Source organism: Cebidichthys violaceus, unplaced genomic scaffold, assembly GCF_023349555.1.
Source record: "Cebidichthys violaceus isolate CVI_PGR_0920_01 unplaced genomic scaffold, fCebVio1.0.p SCAF_4, whole genome shotgun sequence".
Lineage (NCBI taxonomy): Eukaryota > Metazoa > Chordata > Actinopteri > Perciformes > Stichaeidae > Cebidichthys > Cebidichthys violaceus.
The window spans coordinates 7,041,109-7,066,464 of NW_027176594.1; the positions used below are offsets into that span (position 1 = coordinate 7,041,109).

At 38.4% G+C, this 25,356-nt stretch overlaps 2 protein-coding genes across 2 annotated transcripts in view; one reads left to right on the forward strand and one right to left on the reverse strand.

Moving 5' to 3' along the window:
* fbxo41 (F-box protein 41) overlaps positions 1-4,414 on the forward strand; it is a 51,225-nt gene extending 46,811 nt beyond the window's left edge. Inside the window, exon 14 of the mRNA XM_068727113.1 lies at positions 333-4,414. Coding sequence (XP_068583214.1) covers positions 333-395 — 63 coding nt within the window. The 3' untranslated portion in view covers positions 396-4,414. The remainder of the gene's footprint in view (positions 1-332) is intronic.
* Positions 4,415-9,054: 4,640 nt separating this feature from the next.
* smox (spermine oxidase) lies at positions 9,055-25,008 on the reverse strand. The gene is made up of 7 exons (XM_068726850.1): positions 24,902-25,008; positions 19,093-19,327; positions 17,427-17,653; positions 15,266-15,439; positions 13,109-13,853; positions 11,756-11,916; positions 9,055-9,599 (listed from the first exon to the last, which is right to left on the reverse strand). The coding sequence occupies exons 2-7, from the start codon at positions 19,298-19,300 to the stop codon at positions 9,447-9,449; spliced, it is 1,668 nt and encodes a 555-aa protein (XP_068582951.1). The 5' UTR covers positions 19,301-19,327; positions 24,902-25,008; the 3' UTR covers positions 9,055-9,446.
* Between the last annotated feature and the right edge of the window lie 348 nt (positions 25,009-25,356).

Sequence of the window (25,356 nt, forward strand, 5' to 3'; positions counted from 1 at the left end):
AAGATGGCATGGTTGCTCACAGCAGTTAGGTAAGCTCTACAAAAGCTACAATTTATTTTTATAGCTCCCTCTTTAAGTTTGCTGTAAAAAGGAAGCCAAAGTTCTCCTCTCATGTTTAATCATCCATTTTTTTAAAGGGAGTTCTGTAAAGGTGAAGCTTAAAATTGTCCTGCTGCATTTCAATGTTTTACCGTTTTTGATAGCTTTCTGTAATTCTGCTAATGGTAGGAAACATAAAGGTATGAAGACACCAGGGGAAAAAAAACCGTTATGCAGAAGTTGCCTTTAAAAAAAAATAGATTCTAATATCCTTTCCATCCTTTTTCTTTCAGGCTCTGAAAAAGAGGCCCGGCTTCTCCAAAATCCTCCATGTGAAAGCAGACAGTCTCTGCTAACATCATTTGTGCAGATTCTTCAAGTCTTGGAGAGGCGCCATCTTGGCTCGGTCAATCAAAAAGACCCAGCTGTTTTGAGCCCGCTCCACGGGGTTGAAAAAGTCTGCAGCACCGACAGAAACAACAGAAGATTGCCATGATGAACCAGGACCGAGGCTCAATGTGCATACTCCCATAACTCATACACTATACCAGTAAGGGGAAACTCCTTCATGTTGGTCAGGAGGCTTCTTTGGACAAACGATGGCACTATATATCACAAGAAGGGGCTGTCCTAGAGCTTACAGACTCAAATAACACAACAAAACTGTCAGATTTCTCTTTCATAGTCATCTCCTGCTTTCACCACAAAAAAGGATTGTGTTGTCGCACAGAGCCAGATCCCTTTCTTGAAATGCCTGGAGCCGGGTGACAGCGCTGTATTAATGCTTGACATATACTCAAGACTACCTTCAACACCAATGGCTCGTGGGCAGGAGCACATTAACAAGTGTACATACTTTCCACAGAAGTACATACAATGGTGGCAGGAGTAAGAAATTGTAGAGAAATTCATTTTTCTCAAGAAATTTTAAGAGTCTTGATACAGGAGCTTTATGTTTGCGTGTGTCGAAGATAGAATAAATGGTTTTCCATCCTGCCTGCCCTGCACTACTGTGTCTTGAAACTGGACGACTTTCAACACTTACTGCTTCCACCCAGGAGAGAAACATGCTGCACCAGCTCCAGCCACAGTGGAGAGAGCAAGGACAGCCTCACTGTAACACACATACCTTGACAGTCTTCTTAGCTAATTGCATGGCAGCGATGCATTTACCCTCTGCTACCATCCTCTGCTTCCTCATACGAACAGCGTCATGTCATAAACCTGGACTCGAGTGTTTTTGATAGTTGTAATATCTCTCAGAGAGCAGGATGCAGTATCTGATGCTTTTCATTAACATTACTGCAAAGATGATCCATAAGATCCATAATGCATTTCTCTCAAACAACTGGTGCCATTTGTAACAGTGTCTGTCCTCATTCCAGTGGGTGTTTTCTCCAATGTGCCATTAATGAGGGAAGAGGGACCATGTACAGGGACCATATACAGAAAGTTAATCTCTTCAATTCAAATGTAACTTAACATTATTGGAGTTGGATTTGAGTGTAAGCAGCTCTTACTGAGCATAAGGGTGTTGTGTTTCATATGGAACATGGTCTCCAGGTGTATACAGGTGTTACAGTGTTTATATATCATGTGACTTTCATACTTAACCATACTAAACAGTGCCATTCCTATACTAGTGCTCATCATGGCTGAGGCCCCCCCTTGTTTATATTTTTCAGCTGACACCATGTGGCTCCCTCTGCTGGTTTTTCCAAGAACTTACACAGCCAACATAGCCAGCTGGTGTGATTTGACACGTACTCTTTGCAGCAAGGAACACGTATCACCTTTTACTATTTTGCAGAACTCAAAACCACTGAGATCACGTCCTCAGTATCACCTTCAAATTAGGAATTTAATTTGGTATGATTCATGGCTACAATTTAGTTTAGCCTACAGCACAGACATTCTCAAGAAGTATGAGTAGCAATACTGTGGTGACACTTAGTGTATGCTCCTCTGTGCTGCAGGTAACTTAACACATCAAGATCAGTTTATTATTCACAAGGAATAATACTGTCTTCTGGCTCTGGAGGAGCTTTGTCAAGTCTGAGAAAATAATTCTTGGAATATTATCAGGCTCGGCTTTGAAACTACAAATTTATAGCACAGCAAGCTTCATTACAAGCTGGGGGACATGTAGTCTAAAGAAATGTGGAAAGATACGTTTACAAATACGGTCCATAGAAAAGGCTATTAATGGGAATTTCTTAAACTTGACCCATACTAGGGACCAAAAGTCAGGATTGTTCTGCCTCTACTGCATTGATTTTCATTTTTTCAGTCTCTTATGAGTCCCCAAACATTATGAAAGTGCAATACTAAATCACTGGAGCTCCTATTAGACATTTACAATCACTTTGCTTTCAAGGAAACATGCACATAGTTTTGAAACAGGTTGAAAAATGATTCACACTTCTAGTAGAATGTCATCACCTTGAGACATGTTTACTGTTTTTGGCTTGCACACCTCATTTGTCTTTACAACACGTGTTAACCTTCGTGGGCGGAGTGTGCATCAGAGCACGATGAACCGTTTCCGTGAAAGCCGAGCAGGCATTTGTCACGGGGGCTCTTTTTAAGGCACTGACAAGTAGAGCTGCTAGCTGCTGTTTTGGGGTCTCTGCTTTATTGTCAAACATGCGGACTTGTGTAGCTGCATATTGTAGTGATGATGTTCCAGGTGAATGTGAGAGAACAGTTGTGGATGTTCATTTCTTCTTGTTCTTCCAGTACTGAATATTATTGTCCTATACTGGTACTGATTCATTGGAGGGAAGTTATTTTGTGGGAAAGGTGTAAAACACAATAGCGAAAACACAAAGCACTTGTTGATTTTAAGTTTTAGACAATCCTGCCTTCGCTATCAGCTACTCTGTACATACTGTTTGTTTGTAAAAAGATTTGATGTTATATAATATTAAGGTCTTCATTCTGTAAGCATTTTCTCTCCAAAGTTGAATGAAAGATAAACATAGAGAATTATATTATGTATAACAGTAGTGTTGAAATTGCAGTTGTGTATTAGATACTTTATATTAAATGTGCATCAGAGTCATATAGAGATGGAAATTATTTAAGAAGAGGATAAAGATGATAATTCAGCTATTTATTTCTATAAAAAAGAGCGATGTGTATAATGTTGGCATGTTTGTGTTCAAGCATCAATCATTAAGTTGCCTTCTTAACTGTTCTGCTACTGTGACAAGAAAATTATTAGATGTTTAAAGAGCTTTGATTGCCTGCAGGTTAATAATGTTTCTCTTTATTTGATCCAGTCTGTTGTTGCACTAGTGAGAAAAAAAAGTTATTTCAGATGTTTATTATAAAAGTGTTGTTTTTAATGTTCAGCTATTTCTCAGTATTTGACAAAATATGATGCACTTTTTTTCCTGAACACTTTTATCGACCCGTCAATCTTCGGTTTAGTCAGAAACGTGGCTGGTTTCTGTCAGCGGGATGCCTGGCGGCGTTTTCTGTTGTGGTATGAAACCAAGTGTTCGCTGTTTTATGGGAGGAAGATTTTGGAAATACAGCAATTACAGATGAGCTACTATAACTGAACAGACGTACATTTAGCCTCTTTTCTCTTACTCCATCATGTTAAACAGTGAAACTGATTCAACTACATTCAAGTGCTTTTTAAGTTCATTGCAAATATGACCTTATGTTCACCCTTTGTATTTGTTACTGTCTTTGTTTTAGTTTTGCATTGTAATGTAGACTTCATGCTGATACTAACAGTACGTTTGCTTTATTGTGAAAATGGACCTGCTGATGATGTAACAGAGCCTGCCTGCTCTGAAACTGCAGATTGGAGGTGCCAGGTACGCCAGAATCACTTTTTGGCCTATACCTCTCCAAATATAAAGCAGAATAATTAGTAATTTATTTATTTTGATTCAGAAGCTGAAGCATCACTTATAAACCAAGGTGCTTCCACATCCTCATGTTTATTTAAATCAAGTTTAATTCCTCCTGTTTTGCAGTTCTACGTATTATGCATCATAATGTGCAATTGAAAAACAGTGTCTGAGTGTTCGTGTACCTCTCTGTACATATTTTATGTATGAATGATTGTACTCTGCCCATTCATCTGAATAGTATTGTACACATTACCTCAACACTTATCTGGGCAATTAAGTGTGCAGTTTGTCTTTGTAATTCTCTTCACTTCTGACTGCCATCGACAGGTATGCCAGTTGACCCATGAACTTCATCCATGTTGCTACAATGACAAAATGGATTCTATGGCTGAAAAACTTTCCTAAAAGATGATCAGCCTTCTGCGATGACTGCAATAGAGGGAAATGTTTTACTACTCATTTTTACTCATTTGTTGCCATCAATAAAGTTGCTTTAAATTGTATGTTTGTACTCTCAGCTACTTTTTACAATAGTCATTGCTTTTCCACTGTGATGCGTCAAAATGTCGAGTGCTAAAAAGGTCTATTTTTAACAGCTTCTCTGTAGCGTTCGTTACCTGTAACAATAGGAACTTTACATATGTGTTGCAATTGCAAACAAACAACAAAAGCTGTTGTTGCAGCTAGTGGAAAATACTCGTATCCACAAGCATGATAACAGAAACATTTCTGCAGATTTCCTGTGTCACTTCTTGGGTGTGTTTTTGTGACGAAGCGTAGTTTGGAGACCAAACATGCTAATGGTGGCTTCCTCCCATGAAAGATATTCTAGACTTGTGTGTGTGATCCCCTGTCGCCTGTTGGTAATGTGTGAAAAACTACTTCAAGACTCCCGACTACAAGACAGCAAGTTGTGTGGTGCATTGTTTCCAAAACTTTTTTTCTGTGGACCCACTTTCTTTTTTTTTTTTTCCCTCCCATCAGTAAAACAAGCAGAATGTTTGCTAGCCTTTAATATTAGAATAAGAATAATACGTATCAGAATAATATGAACATTCAGGCTCCCTCGTGTTCAGCTTAACGCTGTACTATATATATATATACTGCTGTATAGTATATATATATATATATATATATATATATATATATACTGTATAATACTTATGTATATGTATGTATGTATATATACACACATATATACACATACAGTATATATATATATATATATATATACGTATGTATGCATATATATGTACTGTATGTATACCAAAAAAACTGTCCATAAGGAAGAGACAGTAAAGGTAAGTGAGTTTTTTTTATTATTTTGAATATGGGTGCACCAAATTATTGCAAGCAAATTATTCACAAATAATGGAAAAATTTGTTATTTTAATATTATTATTATTATTATTATGTGTGAATGGATAAATTTAACCAATTCTAAATTATTCACGATGATTTGGTAATCTCAAAAATGAATTACAATTTATACGATAATCAAATAATCAATAATGTACATGTGTAAAAAAAATTTAACAATTAGTTTGTTTTAAATGTCTTCTAAATTATAAGATGTCACTTGAAAACTGTATGATGGAATTTGTATAAATTGACCACTTCTTATTAATGTGTTTGTTTGTTTGAGTGCACATGTCTTGTGGTAAACTCTCTGTAACTTTCTAAATTTACAAGGAGCTCCTAAAACACCATCAAGTCCTGATGATTAAAAAAGGCTAGTTCCCTGTGTAATGAACCAAAACTAGTGAAACAACAGCTCATTTTACCCTCTGGTGTCAGCTGTAGTTGAATGTTTAAGCCCTCTGTAGCCTCATGTGTTCCTCTGCTGGACCCGGGACTCCTGCCAGAACTTTGTCCCCATGTTTCCCTCTCTCTGCTTTTCAACTGTCTGAATGAAGGAGGAGGGTGAGTACACTGCCCACAGAAAACAAGGTTTTACTTTTAAAGCCTTCTACACACAATAACAATGTATGTAATAATGCACAGCCCAGTTGATTGCATAACCTCATAAAGTTTTTTTACAGCTCCACTAATCAATATCTTTAAACAATGACACAAATGTTAAGGTGTGATTTGAAAATGATGATACGACAGAAAGTCTGCCACTCTATAGAGATTTTTAAGCCTATGAAGCTTATTGTTTTGGTTTTATAGCTCACAAAAACTACAAACCCATCTTCTGCAGCAGTTTCAGGTAGATGTTCTTCTTAAATGTTCTGGTAATTAGATTCGATTTGATTCAATTTCATTGCAAAGTGTCATTACAGTAATGTTAATAGTAGACATTACATTCAATGCCACAAAAATGATAATGCCAACTAGCAAATGCTAGACAAAGTTGGGCAACAACCTGGTCAAGAAGACGAACTAAGACCAAGATAATTTTAGCAAAAGGTTGCGTAGACAAACACCAAGTATAAGAAGAGTAAATGTTGGACTTCATTTCATCAGAAAGACCCAAAATGGATGCTAATGTTGCTCTGCAGTTGTTTGTTTAATACGTTCCCCGTAACAACTTTATTCATCTGAACTGTGAGTTTTTCTCAAGTAAACTTTCCAAAAGAACATTTCCTAAATTACACGCAGCGAGAAATAAAGTTATTGATTGTTAAGTCTGTCCTGGTCTTAAGAAACTCTCCGAAGCCATCTTTGCTAAACTGCCATGAAATGTAACATGAGCTCTGATTTGCTATGAGGTGAAATTGTTGGCTGGCTCGCCTGCGTCTGTGCCCGGTGTCAGTTACATCTTACATTTTTGCCACATCAAAGCTCCAGAGGGAACCTAAAAAAAGGGGACACTTTTATTAGCCTTTTGCATTGACCGTTTTAACTGTGTTGATGCATTCATTTTTAAATTAATCTCTGTGAAGATTCTCAATCATCCATGTCATAGTATATCTAGAAGTGTTAAGAAATCCTTAGTACTATTAGAATATTTATGTATTTAGAAACACCTGCTTAATCTGATCTATTTAATGATAAATTGCTCGATAATCATTTTCAAAACTCTAGGTTCATCCATTTAAGCAGAATACTGATTCTCAAATCTTTTCAAGGTGAACAAAGAGAAGCAGTGTTCTCACATTTTCTTGCAAACCCACACAAGTGCTTTCACTTGTGGTTGATTAGACCTCTGCTCACAGTGACGCTGGACAGAGTTGAGCAACATGATGCTACCAAGCTTGATAAAGGTGAACCATACTGCATACTAATTCTATACAGTGTTTGCTACTCATAGTAGAGACAGTTAGTGTGCAACATTATCAACACACTTTTACACCAACAGGAAATTATGCAATATGTGTGATGTTGACAACTTAACTTCACAATTAACAGTGAATGTTCTTCCTATAATTAAGACTTTTGTTTGTTTTCCAGCTGTTATTAGCACACTCAAATGAGCCGTATTTAGTATGCACACTGTAGCTTGAGTTTTGATTGATTTTGTGACCTTTCAGATCTGAAACATGGCATACTCAAAATCTGTGTAGAGTCAGTATGTAGTAAAGATTTCTGATACAGCAAGTGACCATTTGCCTGTCCTGTTTCCTTTTTGTTGACCGATGTCTGTAATGTAGCTGCGTCTTAACAGTTGCAATAAACCAACAGGAGACCTCAGTCAGACACAATCTGCACACACCTGCACAGAGGTCTAATCAGGCCAAAAAGTGAAAACAGCTGTGTGGACAGGTTTTTTCCTATTTTGCTCAAACATTTTAAACACATTAGAGACCCTGTTTTATAGCACTGGTTGTCCATCAGTAGAAAAATAAACGGCACTCTGTCTAAACATTGGCAGGGTACATTTTTGGATGCATGTAATTCTCTCACTGGAACTTTGGGCTTTCTGTTCCTTCTCTTCCACCAAGTTAACATCTGATGCTCCTTGATATTTGTAGTTGGCATCAAGTCGGAGTCCAGAAAATGCATCAGCTCTGTTCTTGGCCCGTGTTTGGTTTTGAATCTAATTGGTCATCAGTCTAAACTTCAACTGTTTCACATATTTTTTCTACTTTTAATGATTTGATGTTCTCTAAATAAAAGCTTCACAATAACTGTGAATGACAAAGGATGTGACTGGTGAAGCTCTAATAGTGTAAATATGGCTTTTGGGATATTGTTTGTAATGAAACCATATTGTGACATTGCAGGCTTTCCAGTGGTGGAAAAAACATTTACATTATTATTAAATTTACTCAAATACAGTAGTTTGAGGTATTTTCTGCATTGTGTGGTACTTCTCCTCCACTAGGCTACATGTTCAATGACATATTGTACTTTTTACTACATTATCTGATTGCTTGAGTTCATTTGTAGATTAACATTTTACATAGTGCAACATTTAGTCTATTGAGTCCTAAAAGTCTTATAAAAACAAGTACAAAATCTGTCATTGCATTGAGATAATTTCAAGCTGGTTAAATAAGTAAAACTAGTTTTATGAATTTTCTAGAATTTCAACATTGTTCTTAATTTTAAAGCAGCTATCCCTTGTCTCTTGTTTCAAGATACTCACACTAATTTTATACTATTCTAGGAAAGAAAAACAGTATGATAATCATGTGAAATGGTTAAAATCAGCTCCACCATGATCAGCTAAAGGTAAAGTGCTGATTACTGTACATGCTAGTGCATACTGTAGGTGATACAAAATAAACAGGTCATTCTGCATAAAGGTTACTAATGGCTTTGATACTTAAATTACATTTTGCAGAATACTTGTGTATTTTTTACTTACAAATATAGGACTTTTACTTTTATATAAATAAAGGATCTGAATACTTCTTCCACCACTGAGGGTTTCATGAGCTAACTTAAATTTGAGTTAACTTTCAAATGCTGTAATTTTAAACTAATGAATGGAGGACTGTTGAGGTCTGTTCTAACACCATCTGTCACCTTGGCACAGGATTATGGCTTTGGAGCCTTTTCTTTTATTCCTATGTGCACTCGCTGTCTGCCTTGTTCTCCTAGATCTAAAGGGTGATGGTATGGAAACAGCTCTTATCTGTGGTTATACTTTCCTGGAAAGTATTCAGAAGGGCAGAGGTAGATGAAGAAGAAATATCTGATGGCTACCACTAGTGTGTTAAATATTTTTATTGAATTAAGAAGACACAACTGGTCTTGTTAGATGATGATAGAACTTTTATTTTGTTAAAACTTTATCAATTTTAATTTAGCATTTCCTTTATTTTTGAAATAACATAACATTACGTACAGAAGGCACTTACAAAAACAAGTTAAATTACAGATGCTGTTATTATAAACATTAAATTAATGATTAAAAAAATTGTGATGACAGAATAAAGACAAGAAATGACAGCACCGTTGGCAACCTTTGAACAGTACATCTCAAATAAAAATGTTCCATGATTTGAATCTACAGTACAATAGAAACAATACTCATTAATGTAATAATGCCCGAGCTATGTTTTTAAGTATAACTTAATCATCAAGATAAGATGCGTAAAACTCAACAGTAATGTGTTTCACTAGTCAGAGGTTTGTTTTATTTTACATATTAGGCTTTGTGGTTTCAGCTCTGTGCAAGTCCTGGTACATCTCTATTAGACGAGTGGCCTCCCTCTGTCCTGACAGCAAAGCACCATGGGTAGTGGAATAGTATTTTCTGTGGGTAGCCTCTCCAGCAAACAGGACCTGTAGAGGCTGAGGTAAGAGGAGAGGAGGAAAAGATAAATGATTTGAGGGAAGAAAACCAGATTCAAAACAAGAGCCGTCAATGTCATCCTGACATTTCTTTTTGGCCTCCTGCGCTGCACTATTTTCTATTTTCATCACTTGTTAGCGCTCTGCATGTAGGAGGCTGCAGTAACTTTCCTTAAGGCCTTCAGATTTCAGTTTGACAGGGTTGAAGGACTTCAGCGAAGGGGTCATACCATTCCTTCAACAGTGTCAAGTGAGCACACAAATCCTCCCCCCTAGCCCCTTTTCCCCTTCACCCACAACACCTCAGGTTTCATGGTCTAGACTGCTGGCCAGAAAGCAGCTTTCATAACCCTCCGTGACACCAGTTGTATTTTATGCATGTGCTGCGATGTGACATGGTAGTGATGACACCGTCGCATTAGTCATATGCTCTCAGAGGGCATGTAGAGAGTGTAAACAACAGTGAAAATACTGCTGTAAGGTTAGTTACAGTGCATTTTTTCAACAACATTCATAGTGCAATGAATACAGTATTAAGTAATTATCTTAAAAAATATACAATATTTTATAATCTTTTATTTTACAAGTCCCTTAGTTTCACATAATTCCCAACAAAGACACTGATATGTAACTTTAAATTCATAGTATTTTTTTTATTTTTTTATTAATGTGTTAGGATTCTGATCATTTTGGGCTCTGAGATTGTTTATTTTTTGTACCTTCATTTCGGATTTGTTTGCTCAAAAGATGTGTGCTTTGTCTCATAGTGGCGCTTCACATTACCGCTTCTAAACTCACTCCATGGTCTGTGAACATATGAGACATACTGATTTTGAACTGCCTGTTGGAAGAATGAAGATAAATGATTGTGTCCATTCTTGGTTTAAGACTCTGGTCTCTCTGGTCTGATTTCTCTTCTTAGAGAACGCCATGTGAAATAACGTCTCTGACTCACGTACTTCTCCGACTGTTGGGTCTCTCTCCCGAGTGTGCAAATGTCACTGGAGTTGCAACGCTTATAGGAATACACATATATGATTTCGGTGTGTTTCCTGGACCGTTGAACGAGTGCCGTAAAGACTGGAAAAACTGTGCCAGTAAAAATAGAAGCGCTCTGTTAGAATTTATTAATTATCAATTATCGGTTTTAGGTCCGGGTCCGCATACAACGGCGTTTTGGTCCCCTGACCTAGAGACTATATTTGTAAGTACACAGCAGGTCAGCTGAACATGCAACAAGCATACAATTTAACATACATGAAGTATAAAGCTTCCAGTAATACATGAATAATTAATCAATATTTAGTCAGGTTTAAATGGAATACTTCCTCGAGGGAAATTACTCTGAACATCATCAACCAGTTATAAACTTACCACGTCTAGCTAAACTGTCTCAGAACTTTGCCTTCATTTTTCTCTAATTAGCAACAAATTGCATAATTCTTTTGAGAAAACCTCATCAAATCATTAGGAAATGTATTATTAAAAAATAGTCAAACAATCACAGGACTTTCACCCAGGAGGCTGTACATGTCCCGTGTGAAACCAAAAGTCAATGTTAACTTATTTTTCTGTAGTTTTGTTACATGTCTTACATACTTTAGTAACGCCAGTTATGTAACAAACGTACATATTTTAACCCAAACCACAATCTTTTCCTAAACCTAATCAACTTTAGTTTTGTTGTTTGTAAGTAAACCTACTTTAGAAGTTTATTTTGAAAAGAGACTGTATGCATATGACAAGCAGAAACTGTTTGTTTCCCATGAACATGGAAGTTTATTTTGAAAAGACTGCGTGTAACAAGTGCAAACTGACAAGCTCTCCCTGAGTCCAAAACTGATGCTAGAAGGGCACCTAGAGCACCATAGCTTTAAGCATAAGGCTTCAAGTGTCAGTATTTGCCAAGTTGGGAGTGAGAATGTGTTGCCAAAACAACTGAAATCTTTGTCCTTTTCATCTTAGTTCGAAATATTATCTATTTATACCACACCCTGTGGTAGACAAAATTACAGAAGCATGCAACAAATTAAACCAATACCAACACTACTAAGTTTGGCTTAACAATAACAATAAAGGGCTACTGAATTGCTTTAAATGGCCGAGGTTTTTTTATTACTCTGTCCGCCCACTGTGTTGTCTTGAGGGTATCTTACCGGAGCCTTGGTGCTGTTGGCATAAGGCAGCGGCATGGCCAGCCTCTCACAGTCCCCACCGCTAGATCCCACCCTGGTGAAGGAGTAGGAGCCTCGAATGAAGGGGTTACTGCCCCACGAGGAGCGCAGGACACGCCAGGGCTTAGGAATGTCGGGGTTCCCTGTGGACAGACGGACAGAGAAACTTTATGACAATCATGGACAGTCTGGTGTCTACAAAATCCAGTGCAATACGGAACCAAACCAGTTCAAATTAAGAATGTTACAGCTGTGAGTTGAGGCCTTTCACTGGGATGTCTAATCTGCCAACTCTAATCAACTTGTGACCCTCTTTGAGCAGAAAGGCACCAGCAAGTCTATATGTAATCAAGTAACAGCTGAGGGGATTAAACCACATTGACCTAAATGAGGAGTGTGTGTGTGTGTGTGTGTGTGTGTGTGTGTGTGTGTGTGTGTGTGTGTGTGTGTGTGTGTGTGTGTGTAGCTTCTCTGTGTGATTTACCGTCTGCAATCTACAGGAAGTCCACCGACCTCATCATGAAGTGACTGAGGCAATCCTTTTTTCTGAGGAATTCTCTGACTCATTCTTACAGTATCGACACATTACTAATCTGTTCCCAAACAATGAGTTAACCTGTAGCTATGTGATGAAACCTTTTACATTCTATATTGCAGTCTGTTCCACAAAATGTGCTGTGTTTTTGGGTCATTAGTAGCAGCAACATTGGGGAAGCTTGAGAGAAAATGAAACACCCATTACATTTGTGTCACAAGAAAAAGGATGTACTGATCAAATGTAAGTTAAAGTAAAGCCTTCTTCCCCTTATCCAACCTCATGATAATTACTTCAGCTCAGTGTTGCTGATGCGGTGGTAACAGTGGACACAACAACAGATACCTGAGTCATCCAGCTGTATTATATGACAACCTTTTGTCATGAAAAAATGCTACTTACATCACAGCTGAAGCTTATGTCATTTCCTTTGTACGAAACACAATGACTAAATCCAACTGTTTGTTTGAGTCACTGAGTTCAGTCTCAGCCTTCCCAGGCTATTGTGTTAGTTTTACAGTATTGATTCTTACTGAAAGATTAACTTAGAGGAGGGTAGGAAGACGGAAGTTGATCTTGTCTGTTTTCTGTCATAAAAATCTACAGAAGTCAGAATTATAAAAAATTTGAATATTTTGATAATTTCTGTGGTTAGATAAGGACTACATAAAGGAGGAGTAATATATCTAAAAGTGACATAAAGAAAGTATTATTGTGTGGATATCAATCTAGGAAGCCCACAGAAGCTTCTATGGTGTAACATTGGCCCACAATACACAGCTTTGTTTCCTTGTCTGTACCTGTAAAGCGCCTCAGGAGCTCAGTGCATGTCTCAGCCACTGTCTCGTCATCGCAGCGCTCCATGTACAGCGCCTCCTGCCCGCAGATCCAGCCGCTCAGCATGTAGCCATAGCGCTCGGGCGGGTAGAGGACGTCAAAGCTGCAGATCTTCTTGTACCACAGCTCCTCAGGGTAGGCCAGCTGTTCGAGCTGAGCCTCATCCTCCCACACAAACTGGATGCTGTTGCACTCGGGGCTCCAGAAGGGCTCTTCAAACTCCAAGAATATCTTATCGGTGGTGCTGATGCCCAGCTTCTCGATGGCGAGCACTTTGTCCTCAGGCAGAGAGGGGGAGAACATGGCCTCGTGGTTCTGCTTCAGGACGCCCAGAGAGGCTGTGACGATCACGTGGTCAGCTGTGATCCACTCTTCGTCCTCACACTCTACGTAAATGGGGTGACCCAGGATCAGAGGGTCCTCGCAAGGTTGGCAGCCGTGGTTGTTGTCATTGTGGTTGTTGTCCTGGTGGGTGTCGCTTCTCTTGGCGATCACCTCCTGATGCTGGGCTGAGAAGTTCCAGTGGATGCTGCGGACCGGTTTGCTAAGGCAGACGGTGCAAGAGGGGATGTCTTGGGCCAGGAGCTCCACAACCTTCATGAAACCTTCAGGAATGACATAATGTGCACCAGGGATCTCTGTCCACTCGCCAAACTCACTCAGAGACACCTCATCCATACTGGGAGAGCTGCTCTCACAACTCTCCACCTGAAACAGGAGAAATATCAACACAGAGAATGTATGGAGTGAGCAGTCAGATACATACTGATGTTCTTCCGGGCGATCCTAGAGAGCATCATTAGTTACAGAATTACAGCATGGTTTGACAACCTAACAGTGCAACTTGCAAGCCTGCACAAAACGGCAATGAAGGTAATAGTGAAGAAAGACTACAGAGTGTGTACGAGCAGGCAGTCATGAAACAAAAATCCCTAGGAACTCACAACATCACCTCTTCTGAATATGAACCTCTGCCATCAGGGAGAAGAATCCGTGTGCTAAAGTGCAAATCAGACCGCTTGAAACTATTGTTCGTTCCAGCCTCCATCAAGCTGCTGAACTCTAATGCTAAATCTTAGTGTAATAGAGCAGTGTGCAATAAATACACAAGTACTTTAGCACTTATGCACCTTCATTCTTACAGGTTCTTTTTTTAAGCTGCTGTGTTGTCAATGTCAAATGTCTCTTAGGTCTAAAGATGGTTTCATGTTGTTTTTGGGACAAAATTCCATTTCTAGCAAATTAGACAAACACATGGCTCATTTAATAGTGAGCTAGCATGGTAGCGGTTAGCTGGTGGCCAATGGGCCGCAACCGTCTGTCTCTTCTCTGCTGCTGTTCACAACATGCTCTGGTTCCTGTGTCTTTGTGTGTGGGCGGTAGCGTATAGAGGAGCACTCAAAGGAATGTAGCACTGATGTAGCACCCACATGAAAATATTAAATGGCTGTTTATATCAAACGCCAGAGAGGCACAATTTCAATTAAGGTGTTTTCATGCAGACAATAACCTCGGGGAGCTGCAGTTTTAGTTCTCGGATGTTTTTATGACCGACAAATAAAACAACATAACCTCCAATGTGAAAGGAAACATTGTGTTTTGCTCCCTCTCGCAATTACTTATTTTTCTTCACTGTGTGCATGGGGTGAGTGCTATCATTTAGTGCCAAATGATGAATTCATTCATTAGCAGATCAACAGAAAATGTATAAATTTTCATCATATGCCTCTTTTCCACTGCATGGTTATGGCTCTACTCGACCTAATTCTACTTGCTCTTTTATGGGTTTCTGTTGAAAAAAGTTGGTGGTTAGTACCTGATACCTGGTACTTATTTTGTTATCACCTCTGTCGAGGTTCCATTCAAGCTGAGCCGATACTAAAAAGTTGAGTTAGAGAGAGAGACCGAGAAACAAATTAGCTTGTTGCATATTCTCAAATGTGATAGTTTACTGCTTTTCTGTTTAATAGAATTGAAAATGTATGTCTGTATACCAACTACCATTTTCCACATTTCTTGATGATTCATAATTGCAAGGCTCACACACACACACACCCACACACACCCACCACCCACCCACCCACACACACACACACACACACACACACACACACACACACCTTGAGGTACTGCTGAAGCATGGACAGTTTGAGCTTCTTGGTGCTTTCAGAATCATCAGGATCCAACATAATCTTCTTGCGCACCACGTCCCGCGTAAAGATGCCAACGCTGTTCTGGCTCTCAGCGCAGACAGGCTTCCCATTCTGGAAGAACTCCTGAGTCAGCTCGTACACCTAGAGAAGAGTGATTCGGAGAGCAATCAGGAGGAAGACAATAAGAAATGATGTCAAGGAAGCAGACAGAAGAACAATAAAGCAGTTTAGTTCAGCTCAGAATAGATCACTTCAGTATTTGATTGTTTTATATGGTTAAGTGATGATGGAGAAACCCCAGGTAGCACAAATCACAGCATATTAATAAGAAATACTGCCAGAAGCTACAAGAGCAGCCCATTGTTAAGGAGAAGAAAACAGAAAGAAGAAAATAGGAGAAGAGACTTGTTGATACACTGACAGGATGGTTCAGGTTAGGTTCAGGTTACTTTTATTTGTACCCGTAGGTAGACTTGGTTTGCAATAGAGGGCGAGGCATCCATCTCGACACACATTACAATCAACACAGACAACAAAACAAACATGATAAAAGTACACAAAGCTACAAATCAGTAAATCCTTGCTGATTTGCTACACAGAGGTGATAATTCACTATTTCCTGGAAACTAAAACAACGTTCAAACATTTACAGTATGAATGTGGACTGTGTTTACTTTAAGTTAATAAAGTTACAACTTAAAGACTAAACCTGCAGAACAAGTACTGTAAGTGCGTCATTTATTGTTTGGCAAAGTGGAGTATTAGCTGAAAACAAGATCTGCTTGCATTATTACTTGGTAACTGAATATAACTGATATAATTATATCATATCATGATTCTACTGAAACTACTGGATTAGATTATTGTTAGAAAATTCTTCACTAATTTTGATCATAGGGTTTGCATAATTTCACTGGCTTCAGGTTCTTGAATGTGAATACTTTCTGGTTTTCTTTGTCTTTTGTGATAGTAAACTATATTTTTGTGTATTGGGATGTTGGTCGGACAAAAGAAGCAATCAGATTTTGTCAACTTGGGCTTTGGGGAAATTCTGATGTTTTGTAAATCAAAGGATTAATCGAATACTTAAACAGATTAATAATTGAACCCTATTATGTAAAGGAGCAGGAGATCGTTCCTGCCAGTTGCTAACATACTTTATAACACTGCTCTTTGTATATCAAGAATATATCAGATAACTTGAATTATTTATTATCCATATGACCAATTTTGTATGTAACATGTATTTGAATCTGTGTTTGTTTAATCATCTTGTATTTCAATGTGTCTGGCTGCGATGATATTTTAATTCCCCTCTGAGAATAAAGTATTCCATCTACCTTAATATCTATCCAATAGAGAATAAAAATAATTGCTAGTCATCAAGTAAGCAGATTGTATAACAGCCTGTATAATTGTATAATTCAGACTGTACAACAGTCTGAATATGGATGATACTTTCACAAGCTGCAGGGCGCAAGAGGCAATAGCAGACAAGTGTTGTGGCTCGGGAGGTGATCGTCAGGTCAGGTGATCTGCGGTGAACCTGAAGCTTGGTCTCATTTGATGTCTCACATCCTGGAGGCTTTAGAAGCCTTGTCAACTCAACTGTAGTCACCCCAAAATACCATGTTTGTTTCTAACAGCTTTACAATATGGACAACAGACACAGAAAGCATGATGAGATGACTATGCAGGGCTGAAATTAGGATGCTGAAACTGCCACTGTGTCTGTAAAGGTGTGAACTTCCATAAAGAATATTTAACACAAGGAGTGGGTGGGTCATTTTGGACCTGAGATCACACAGAAAAAAGACATGTACCAAAGGTTAATGAAGATAAAATCCCCTCTGTGTGTTGTATACCTTCTCCCTGTAACTGCTCCTCTAGAGGTGACCTACTTAAACTACGATACTCGTTCTCTAACAGGAGCTGCTACAGAGCTCAGAGCAGAGAACTGGACCAACTACAATTGCCGCTCCATAACTTAGCTTACATAAACCTATTTTAATGTAAGGCAGGCTGAACAGTGAGGTTCTCTGTGCTTTTGCAATGCATGCATTCATTTGTGCATATATAAGTGAATTCCCTACTGCATGCGTGCCTGTGTGCACATGCGTCCTCTTACCTCGTTGTACAGGTCACTGAACTCCTCCACCAGGTCTTTGGGGATCCTCTTCCCGACGTTGGTCTGGTAGTGAGCAACGCCATTCTTAGTGTACAGGCTGATGCGTCCCACGCTCCTCTCCCCGTCTGTGGTGTGCTCCAGCAGCCCGTTGTCCTCTGCCAGGTGGTACACTGGGTTCCCATTGGCACCATGGATCCAGGTGGCTCCAAGCTCCAAAGTTGCTTTTCCTACAAACAAAAAGAGAGAAAAGACACACAGATGAGTTTGAGTTTGAAAAAAAAAAAGATCTCTTTGAACTCCGCTTTGTTGCGACACAACCACACCTGAGTTTTACATAAATGGACAGTTCAAGAAGGAGGTCAACTCAATTAACATACTGCAGTTGCTTTATCCCCACTGGAACACCATTAATTTGATATTTTTCCAGAGGATGATGGCATCACACACTTCATATTTTTTAGATTAATTTATATATTATAAACGGGCCAATGCAGTTACAGTTATGCTTCTATAATTACATAACATCACGGTACATAAACAGGCATTTACATAACAGACACAATTATCCGTGTCCCTCACATCCACGTTTACGTTTAATAGTGCAGAATGTATAATTTTACATTTGACCTCTTTGGTGTGCATCCATGTATCTGTGCCGTGAGCAGATGTTGTTCCCTACTTGTTTGTTCTTGCCAGTTTAAAGACTTCGATGGCAGTTCAGTTGACTTTCTTTTGGAACTAGATGTGCATCCGATAAGTGCATCCGATAAGTGCAATCAGGTTATTTAAGGAAACAAAGAGTCAATGTATGGCTGGTTGATTGGACTGGTATTCTAAGTAAATATAAGCAGTAATCTAATTTAATTTAATTTGACCTGTGATAAAAATTAAAATAAAAAATAAAACAGATGTGCAGTACCTTAATATGAAAAAGGCATATTATATAATAGTGTTTCTGTAGTTGTATCAACAGTAAATTAGTGTTTTGTGTTGATCTAGCAGAGAAAAATGTGAAATGTTTCCTTGAAAGAGATACTTGTTATCCTCTAAGTGAACAAGCTATTGAACAGTTCACTTGTTGCAGTGATATGTAACAACATTCAAACGTTCAAAGATAACAAAATATGTCTACTGGCACTTCTAAAGCCCACTAATTAACACATTATATCCTGTTTATATAATCTGTGTAAAAACCACAGTGTTAATGACATGTTGTGGCTCAACAGTTAGTTAATAGTCACCTCCTGGAGGCTAGCTGTTTCATCATGCTTCCGGTCTTTAAACCAAGCTAGGCTAGCCACTTATTGGCTCTATTTGGTCATATTTAGCTACACAGAGGTACCAATCTTCTCATCTAACCCTCCGCAAGAGAGCAAATGAGATTATTTTACAACATGTCGAGCTATTACTTTAAGTTTCACTGATGGATTATTACCATTTTGTAGTTGCTTTTTCATCAGGATTTGCTTGATAAATTGTAGAACATCTGAACTAAAATAATAACCAATTAAATGGCTGCTTGTTTAGAAAAATGAAAAGGCAGAGGTATTGCACCAAATAAATGTGTAGCACAGGACACGTTTCAGTGTTCAGGTGTTACTCATAGATTAGTTACAAAGATAAGATACAAAGTTTGAGGTAACAACAGGTAAACAGAGACTCTCACCGAGCTGAACACTTTGAACTCTCCCGCCGACGTGGTCTGATGCCTCTAGGACAGTGACATCCGTGAAGCCGTTTTTCAGTAGGATCTTAGTTGCAGCAAGGCCGGCCAAGCCAGCACCAATCACTACTATTCGAGGCTGCCGATGAGTGCGTAGGCCGCTACTAAGAGGATCATCAGTGCTGTCTGACGAAATTTCACAACTTTGCATGCCGTCCAAGATCCTCTTCGATGGAGTCTGTGGGCAAATTAAAGAAACTCATGTTAAAAAATGACAACATTATATCATCGAGTCATACAGCAGATTGATATTGTGTGAAAGAAAGAAAAGTCAACATATTTTTGAGTTTAAGTGTAAAAATAAATAAATGACATAGTACATTCTTTGAGAAAAAGAACACGCTTTGAAGTAACTCGCTCATGAATGGACACGCTGGTGGTTGGGTGTGGCACGCTGGGTGGCAGAATGTTTCCTCCATATCCATACCACTTCATTCCATATCCCTGGTGGGTATTTTCAGCTACTGATCACTGGGTCTCTCGGTTGATGCAGTTTGTCTATGTTTAGCATATGTTGTCAAGATTTTACAGATTATTAATCTCAATATAACAGATTTTTAACAGCAGTGAAAAAAGTCACATAAAAAAAATTCAACAACACATATTTAACAGTTTTATCTTGTCGGGATAACATACTATCTTGTGTGCATGTGATTATAACTTGAACTAGATATTAGATCCACCTTATGTAAATGAATTATCTTGTGCAAACAAGATCTTTATCTTATTATGCAAACAAATTAATACTGGCCACAAGATAAGAATATATATTTCACGACTCCTTAAGAAAAGAAACCATGTCCATGTTGCTTTGGATAATCCGCAGAATATGCAAAAAGCAGTTCTCGCCGAAACTGTTCTTGAAGTGAGGTCTGTGGATTATAACATTGAAGGAAAAAACTGTCACATTTTTAAATCCAATATCTAAGTGCTGTGAGCCCCACAAACTAAATTCCCCTTATCTCCATTATAGTGGAGTGGAGGCAGAAATCTCAGAGACAGAAATCTGAACACTTTGAATTACTGATACCACAACTGACATCATTTAGCTGAACTGGTCCTTTTAAAGAATGACCAATGCACCTACATGCTTGGCACAGCTAATTTAGCCTCTTTAGAGCCCTGTTGTCTTTTGTTGCTAATTAAGCACTGACTACAGATATATTTATAGCTGATAAGTGTTGCTTATCAGCATTCCCCTTAATATGACCCACATTTACAGCTGCATTTATAACTGTGATTTAATTTAATTTAGTCTTTTCCATGACGTGTTTACATCATTCTGTCTACCTGCTGTGTATCCTGCTGTTCGACATTGTTTATCGAGCATAAGGCCAAGTATAAGTCCCTGTTATGTGGAGACACAACTCTATTATTTCGGTCAGAGAATATACTACAAACAACTAAAAAAAGATTATTATTGCACAACTGAAATTATACTGAAATTTCTCAGGGACACTAACATTCAGAGTGAAGAATAAACAAGCGACCTTGTTATTCCAGCACACAAGGCTGCTTGCTATGAATGTATGGACAGCTGTGTGTAAGAATAACACAGTGGGAGTCCAAATTAATCGTATTACAGCAACATTATTAAGTGGAGGTTTTTCCATGTTAGATGTACACTGTTGTAACTGTAGGGCTTTTAATATGAAACGGGTCTGACATGCATTACAAGAATATCAAGTCCTCTAAGGTAAGACGGTGATATCCTGCTGTTACACAATACACACAGATGTTACAACAGCAACACTGACATGTCGAGATCACACAGCAGAAATAATTCAGTGTTCAATTCAACGTATATACTTATGTGACAGATGGGTCTTTTATCTTCATTGTGTATGTACATACAAATCCAGATTACTGTGAAAGAGGATAGTTTCTACATCTTCACTTGTTTTTAACCCTGATTCAACTTTGACTTTTGTGAAAATGTGTTGCAAGCAAGTTGTCAGAAGAGCTGACAAAGAGAGTCAGAGAGGAAACCACAAGCCAGCAGGGGGGTAACGTATGTTGTAAGAGCCAGAATGCCATGTCAAACTGAAGAGGACATAAACAGGGATTTCTATAAATCTCTATAACTTCTTGTTTTATAGTCTACCAGAGTCTCTTGGTTGACCGCTGCCCTCCAACACAGATGTGGGTTTAAACCTGCTCATCTGGACGGGACAACTCACAGGTCATCTGACCTCATGAAAGTGGGTCAGACATGGCACAGATTTACTGATCAGGCGTTTCCATTTGAAGTGACGATGTGACAATATATATTGAGAAACAATATAAATCGTCCATTGTAGCAGGTCAATGAACTGGATTGCTTTGTGGCAGTATTGGATTTTCACGTAATTTGATGTGGTTTCTTGATTTGGCAGATATCTAATTCAAGGAATTTGACATAAACAGACATTTCTCTCTGGTTATTTTCACCTAATTATGTTATTCACAAACATTTTATGAATTGATTTTATGGAAAATGTAATATATCGGTGCATTGTGACAACAAATTATGTGTAACAATAGAGTAATTTATTAAAGTTACACAATCCTTTGAGACTACAATCTGCATAGTTGCCTGTTAACCACAGAGTTACACTGAATTACGTCTTTGTGTGTAACAAATAAAGCCATGTTTCAGTTCCAGTTCTGTCTCTTTCTCTGGACCTCACTCAGCCATGAATACTTCCCATTAACATCGAGAACACAGTTTAACTACACTGTTAATCATCAGTTCGGATTCCCCGAATTTGCAGATGAAACATCAACATGAATGAACTCATGTTTGGGCTTCAAAGAAAAGTAAAGGGTGAAGTTGGTTAATTTTTTATTATTGTGACTATCAAATATTAATAGCAGAATCACCTAAAATGATAGAGATGCTAAAATTAGGTTTATTCACAATGTTACACAAACAAACCAACAAAAGGCCTTTCTGTGATTGTTCAGTGTCACTTGTTTATTGAATCTTGAATTGAGGCTGACATGGTTGTTTCCTGAGCTATTACATCTCCAGCATGTTAAAGAATACACGGTACGAGTTTCTTTTTAATGGATGTTTTCAGCAGTTTCAGTACTCTGACAGCTGCTCTTTTCTATTCCACAGCTGTTAGAGGTGAGGGTCACAGGAGGACAAATCTTTGTGGCAAATGACAAATGTAGACAACATATCTGACCAAATCAGGATGAGGCGGTAGATGGGATTGTTTTGTTTGCTGTAAAACATTGTATTTGTTGTATTGTGTTGATTGTTTTTTTTTGTGCTAAATACAGCTGCATATTTTCCAAATCACTGTCTAGGACATGGACATGTTTGTTGTGTCCATATATATGAATATCATAGAATACATTTAAGATTGATATATTTAGATTGGCAGCAGGTTGTACGTCTTTTGAATATGAATAATAATGGTTTATAACTGGCAGCCAGTCAAATCCCTTCTGATGAACTGTAATTTATGTAAAGTACCAACAAGAAAATGTCCAGAGAAAACCATTAAATTATTATAGTAAGGTACAAAGCACAATTATATAGGGTGTGAATGTTTCCTGCCAAGAGATATCAGAGGGCAGCTGTTCGTTTTACACAGATGTTTCCATTTTTTTACACATTTTTCCTCTTAAAACATTTTAGGTTTAGGCTTTAACTTTTCACTAAATAAGTCAAACAAGGTCAGAAGATTGTGTCACTTCACTGTAATGCAGGAAAACAACATTTAAGCTGTAACATCTTTGCATCCAAAACTCTCTATTATAGCTTTAAGATTCAGTGTTCACTCTTAATCTGTTAATGCTGTGCTTGACCTAGAAAATAAAGCCCATTTTAGTAAAAAAACAAACTACCTGATTCTATGAATACATAACAAAAACTGATTATATATGAATTACAGGTCTTATTCATTAACAGCCTTTGATCACATCACACATTGTCCCCCTAACAGATTGTGCATCCATTCCTGGTTGCTTGTAATTATTCCACGGCTGGTTAATACTCTCGCCACATGCCGCCTCATGCTTTACACCCCACTGCAGATTAATGTGTGGGCTGGCCTTGGGTAGATAGGCGGCTCAGGGTGGGGTGGAGTGAGGAGGGAGGGGGTTACCACTGACCTAGAAATGGCAATCTACCATACAGTGCATCTGCCGGTGGCCTTTTCAAGAGCAGGGCAAGCCTTGACCGGGAATATCTTGAATTAATGAGTCTGACTTCCCGTCTTTCATCTCTACTGGTCTCCTCTCTCCTAAAATTGTGGACATCGCTCTTTCCAGCTGTTGGCCACACTCACATCTGCATTTTCTTTTATCAGTCGCATGTGAGTATTAGCATGCTAACAAACATTTCTACATCTCTACATTAAAAAAAAGCAGTGTGTTCTGATGGCTTCATACCAAAGGCCAAACATCCCACACTTCTCTCTCAGGTCTGGTTTTCCCAAACTGGGATGGAGTGGAGGCACCATGCACACACACACACACACACACACACACACACACACACACACACACACACACACACACAAGCTCCACCGCTGTGCTACTGTACACCACTCTGTATGTTCCCCTGGTGCAGAAAAAGAGTGCACTGAGACTATTGTAGTGTTCCCAAAGATACACACTAGCTCAATGCATTCAAATTACACAATGATAGTAGGAACATTATAACCACAGAGAGAGATGAGAGCAAAAATAAACAATTTCTGTTTTTCTGTAATTTAACAAAAGAACACAGGAAAGCCTTGGGGGAAAATGTGGGTATCCCTTTGCAATAAGCACCCTGTTATACAGAGTTTATAAATTGTAAATAATGGCAATATTAAGAGTTACTAGAGCATTTACAACTAATATATTCCTTATGAGCCAGTGATAAGGGCAACTTTTGGATTGCCAGGTTTTTACTTTGACCACTTATGTGAACCAAAAGTGCAGGCTTGTTAGAAAGTGAGAAATCAATGGAATGTTTCTTGACCTAACCTGAGATTATCTTTTATTATAAGATTAACACTGACCTATAAAGCATTAAGTACACTATGTATTAACCATTAATACAGGCATTAGTTCGAATTAAAAAAAAACCTTTATACAATTTCGCTTATTTGAAACTTGTACCAAAATAAAGATAATGAAATGACAAAGAAAAGTTGAAACTGATAAGAAAAATCTAAGTGAGGAGAGCAAAGTGGCTGATGTCATCCTACTGCCTGGCTGGAAAACTCATCTGCATAGGAAAAAATCCTTTAGTGCCACGTATAAACTGTGATGCCAAAGTGGCAGCAGTTTAAAACAAAGCGAACAAGTTCAGAGAAAACTACTCCGATTAATTGTATGAGAAAGACACCATGTGATATAGACCCAATAAAGCCTGAAACACAGTTTAATGCGGACAAATAGAGCGAAACACACAAATCCACCTTATTCCAGGCAGAGCGGTTTGTCCGACCTACAGTACATCAGTGTAACTAACATTTCCTGTGATTTGTAATCCCTGTGTTTACACAGGTTTTGTGTGAATGTGTGCAGCGGTTTCCTGTTTTATCAACACAAACAGCCTGGTGACATTTAGTATAATGTATTCACGGTTGCTCGCAGCGCTGACAACTACAGTAAATCATCTGTTCTCACTGTATTTCTAGCGATATGTAGCCCACGTACACATACACACTGATCTTTTTAAATATCGCCACAGTGGCCATCACCCTCCGTCCCGCTGTCAAATAATAATTCTGTCATATGTGGTTTTAGCAGAGCAGCTGGTTACCTGACTCTCGTGGTCTTCAGCTTTAAAACCTCAGAGTGCTCCGCTTTTCTTTGTGCCCGTTTTGCCTCAGACCGGCTTCGCTTTGTATTTATGCCTGGAAACCAGAAGCAGCCAGTTTTGCCGTGGCCGCTGCCTTCTCATTAATTAAATATGAGCAGCGGTGACGACAAGACCAGCCCTCCACTGAAGCCTGCTGTCACGGAGCTGGTCTGCTGCTGCTGCTGCTGCATATACGCACACACACACACACACACACACACACACACACACACACACACACACACACACACACACACACACACACACACATCCTGTGTGCTATACACAAGCAAATAATTTAAATCAAAGGAAGCAAATAAGAAATTAATACATAGACCTAAATAATAAAGAGCTGAATACTCTAGCAACAATAATAATAATAATAATAATAATAATAATAATAATAATAATAATAA